Below are 4,337 nucleotides of genomic sequence, written 5' to 3' on the forward strand. Positions count from 1 at the left end.
GTACATCAAAAATATTATATAATAAAACATTAAATATATAATTTAATAAATATATTTTGCTTATATCTGATCTTATTTTTATTTAGCTGTAATTTCTATTTTGTTTCTATCCTGTCTTATATATTTAATGATTTTTTCTAAAATTAGAATAGTATAATAATTCTTTAAATCTGTCAAAAAAAATATAATAATTCCATAATAAGATAGTAATATAAAAAAAAGAAAGTGGGATAACGATAATTAGAATTCCTAGAATATTTTTGACTAAAAAAGAGTAGTAAAAACAATTAAAAAAGTAGTAACCCGTAACAGGAAAAGAAATAAAAAAGGGGGAAGGCAGATGAATATGAAGGAGTTAAGAAAAAAAAAGAAAAAAAAAGAAGGGCTATTACTAATGAAATTTGAATGGTCCCCACCAGACAACGTATAAAAAATAAAAAGGAAAATAAAACAGCAAGAAAACGAAATAATGCATCCTTCCACATCCCAACTAAGTTACAGCCTGTCACCTTCGGTTTTTATACTCAAACTCAACATACAAAAGAAACCACTCTTTCTCTCACTCCGTCAAACCAGCTTAAATAAAAAGTCATTACTTTCTTTCTCTCCCAACTATTTCACTCTTAATTCAGTTTGTTTTCAATTCCCCAAACCTAAACAGCTTCAGCATCAGCATCAATGGATCCGTGCCCCTTCGTACGGATCCTAATTGGAAACCTTGCAATCAAATCTCCGGCATCATCGAAACCATCTTTCTCCGGCAAAGTACACCCATCAAGTTCCCCTTGTTACTGTGAAATCAAACTGAAGGGAATCGATTCTCCACCGTGCCACGTGGCAACAGTCCCTCTAATTTCAGACTCAGACACACACCCTCAATCCCTCGCTGCTAGCTTCGATTTCTCCAAAACCCAAATCAACAAAATCAAAAACCCTCTCATCCAAATCTCCGTCTACAAAGCACGCACAAATCCTTCATGCGCTTTCAATTCCGCAAAACTATTGGGCAAAATTTCAGTACCTATCGATCTTACCTTAGTTGAATCACGACCCTGTTCTTTCCACAACGGTTGGGTCACTCTCTCCAACAATAACAGCAAAAACCGTGACCCTTCGGCTCAGGCTCAATTATTGCATTTAACTGTTCGAGCCGAACCGGATCCAAGATTCGTTTTCCGGTTCGATGGTGAACCAGAATGCAGTCCACAGGTTTTCCAAGTCAAGGGAGACGTTAAACAACCGGTTTTCACTTGCAAATTCAGTTTCAGGGACAGGAACCCGGTTCAGTTCCCTTCAACGAATGCTAATCATTTAGCAACGGATCGAAAAGGATGGTCAATAACGGTTCACGATTTATCCGGTTCACCTGTTGCGTGTGCGTCGATGGTTACACCGTTCGTTCCTTCACCCGGTTCGCAGCGGGTCAGTAAATCCAACCCGGGAGCTTGGCTAATTATCCGACCCGAAGGAGATGGGACCTGGAAGCCTTGGGGCCGGCTCGAGGCGTGGCGTGAACCGGGTAATTCAAACGCCGTCGGTTACCGGTTCGACGTCCTTCCGGCCACCACTGATCCGGTTACACTCGCCGCGTGTACTATCAGCTCTCAGAACGGAGGTAAATTCACTATCGATGTTACCTCCGGCATCACTCCAGCGAGCACGCCAAACGGAAGTTGGGATCTCGGGTCGAGTTCTAGAACCGAATCTGGATTCGGTTCGGATTTTATGTTGGATCATCAATTTTTGTACAGAGGATTTGTGATGTCGGCTAAGTTTGATGGCGAAAAAAAGTGCAGTAAACCGGAGGTCGAGGTTGGTGTGAAGCACGTGACATGTGCGGAGGATGCTGCGGCATTCGTTGCACTTGCAGCTGCCATGGATTTGAGCATGGATGCTTGCAAACTGTTCTCTCAGAAACTCCGCAAGGAGTTGCGGCAGTAGATTCGGGTTTATGTCGTTTTGTGCTAATTCATATGTCGTTTTGCTTGCCATTGTATCGGTTAGTTTTTTTTGCTAACTGTAAACTTGGCCTTTTTTTTTTTAGTTTTATTTTGAGTTACAATGTACAGACGAGGAATTATTAGTCAGGATTAGTTTTTGAACCTTTTTCTTGTCTTGAATATAAAGTTTTGAATTCCTAGTTTTGCTTACAGATCAAGTTTTGGGTATTCTTTATTGTTCTTCTGGATTTATGACGATGATTTGTTTGTACAGCATTTTTTATTTTTTAATTCATACCTCGTGTGTTGGAGATAGATGTGAGATGGATCTTGGGAATCCAATGTTTTGTTGTGGTTAGAAGTGCATGCATCTACTATAGTATGAGGTTGCACACATTTTTTTTATTTTATTTTAAAAAATTATTATTATTATTTGACATATTTATTTAAGATTTTTCTAAAAATAATATAAAATTATTTTATTTTTTATTCTATTTTTAAATAAGAATTTTAAAAATAAGTTTCAAATTTAAATAATTTATCTTAAAATATCAATTTAATTATTTCATCTATTTACTATACTTTTTTTATAATGAAATCTTAAAAAATAATTACAATAAAAAGCTATTTTGAAAATCTTTTCTTAAAAATTATTTTTAAAAGATATATTTTTTTAAATAATTTAATTTTTACCGTATTAAAATCTCTAATAATAAAGATTTAAATTATTAAATATTAATTTTTTTAATCAATAACAAATTATTTAAAAATAAAATATCATAAAAATAGTTTTTTAAAATTAAATCAAAAATCATTTTTAACTTTTTTTTAAGCGGGCTCATTCTTTAAACAACAAGTAAATAAGAAATGTTATTTTTCACATATGACTATAATTGGAGCTAATAAAGCAAATTACTATTTCCAGTCTTACCATGAGTTCCCCAATTAACTATTTCATACAACAGAAGTACATATTAGGAATCTTTAAATCCTAATGGTAATATTACTGAATTTAATGAACAAATGCTTGCATCTAAAAATAATATATATATTTTCAATATAAGCGTCTATCATCTTTTTTAATATGAACTTTGTCGATTGAAATTTCTTTTGTACACTAATTATTAAGATAAAATAGTAAAGAACGAAAACTAATTCACTTGATAAAGAATTGATAGTAGGAGCATAGCCACATATAAGTATGCTGCGGTTTGCCATCGTTGTAGTTTTCAAAATTATGCGATAAGATTTGAATAAAAATATATAGCTCGGTCATGAATGCTTGTTTCGATAGGAACCTTTGTATCCATAATATTGATTGTGATCTTTAGTTTTGTACTACTTATTTTGGTGTTATAGTTTGGAGGTTTAGAAGGATAATAATGAACTTGAGTTTTTAAATTCTTTTAATTTTTATATATGGATTTTTGGATTAAAATTCAACATCACGTACATTTAGTTGTTAAATAGACTAGTAAATTTATCGGATTTTGGAGAATACAGTAACTATTATAGATTACATGGTGTTGAGAGTTAATACAAAAAATAGAGTTAGTTAGAAGTCAGTTGGATTTAGTAAGTTTGTTAGATTCTGTTAGGAGTTAGATTGTTATAAAAGTTGAGTTGTATTTTTAATTTGAAATAAGGATGAATAATATAAGCTCTCATTTTTCTCATAATTCTCTCCATCTTTCTTAAGTTTCTTTCTCAGTTTTTCCACTTAAAACATAACAAGTGGTATCATAGAGCTCAGTACGATCCTTGTTTTTCCGCTGCAATAGAAGAAGATCACACACCAACTCGCAAGAAGCTGTGAAGAATGAGTCTCAACCCTGGGAATGTTGTCTCCAACTTTCCAGTTCTTGATGGCAAGAATTGGAACCGATGGTGTGTTCAAATGAAAACGATTCTTGGGTATCAAGATGTTATGAACATTGTTGAAGAAGGATACTCACCTCTAGTGGTGAATGCCACTGATGCACAGAAGCTGACACACAAGGAGAACAAGAAGAAAGATTGCAAGGCCATGGTGATTCTTCACCAATCTGTGGATCCACCTCATTTTGAAAAAATTTCAAGAGCAACAACTTCGAAGGAGGCATGGGAAATTCTGGAAAAGTGCAATGCTGGTGCTGAACAATTGAAGAAAGTTAGGCTTCAAACAATGAGGAGACAATATGAACTCATGCAAATGGATGAGAATGAAAGAGTGTCTGAATTCTTCAATAGAATTCTCATCCTCACCAACTCAATGAAATCATGTGGTGAGGTGATTTCTGACCTTACTATAGTTGAGAAGATTCTAAGAACTCTCACACCAAGATTCGATCACATTGTGGTGGCTATTGAGGAATCAAGAAAGATTGATACCGTGAAGATTGAGGAACTTCAAGGTTC

The 4,337-nt window shown here is 34.2% G+C and overlaps 1 protein-coding gene across 1 annotated transcript; it reads left to right on the forward strand.

The window, feature by feature from the left end:
* Positions 1–535: 535 nt before the first annotated feature.
* On the forward strand, positions 536–2,152 carry LOC101500065 (uncharacterized). The gene has a single exon (XM_004511269.4). It carries the CDS (start codon positions 679–681, stop codon positions 1,939–1,941), a length of 1,263 nt encoding a protein of 420 aa, XP_004511326.1. The 5' UTR covers positions 536–678; the 3' UTR covers positions 1,942–2,152.
* The last annotated feature ends 2,185 nt before the right edge of the window (positions 2,153–4,337 follow it).

This window comes from Cicer arietinum, chromosome 8 (assembly GCF_000331145.2).
Source record: "Cicer arietinum cultivar CDC Frontier isolate Library 1 chromosome 8, Cicar.CDCFrontier_v2.0, whole genome shotgun sequence".
NCBI lineage: Eukaryota > Viridiplantae > Streptophyta > Magnoliopsida > Fabales > Fabaceae > Cicer > Cicer arietinum.

Coding starts and splice junctions, on each gene's coding strand:
- LOC101500065 (XM_004511269.4), top strand. CDS start 679: ATGGATCCGTGCCCCTTCGTACGGATCCTAATTGGAAACCTTGCAATC.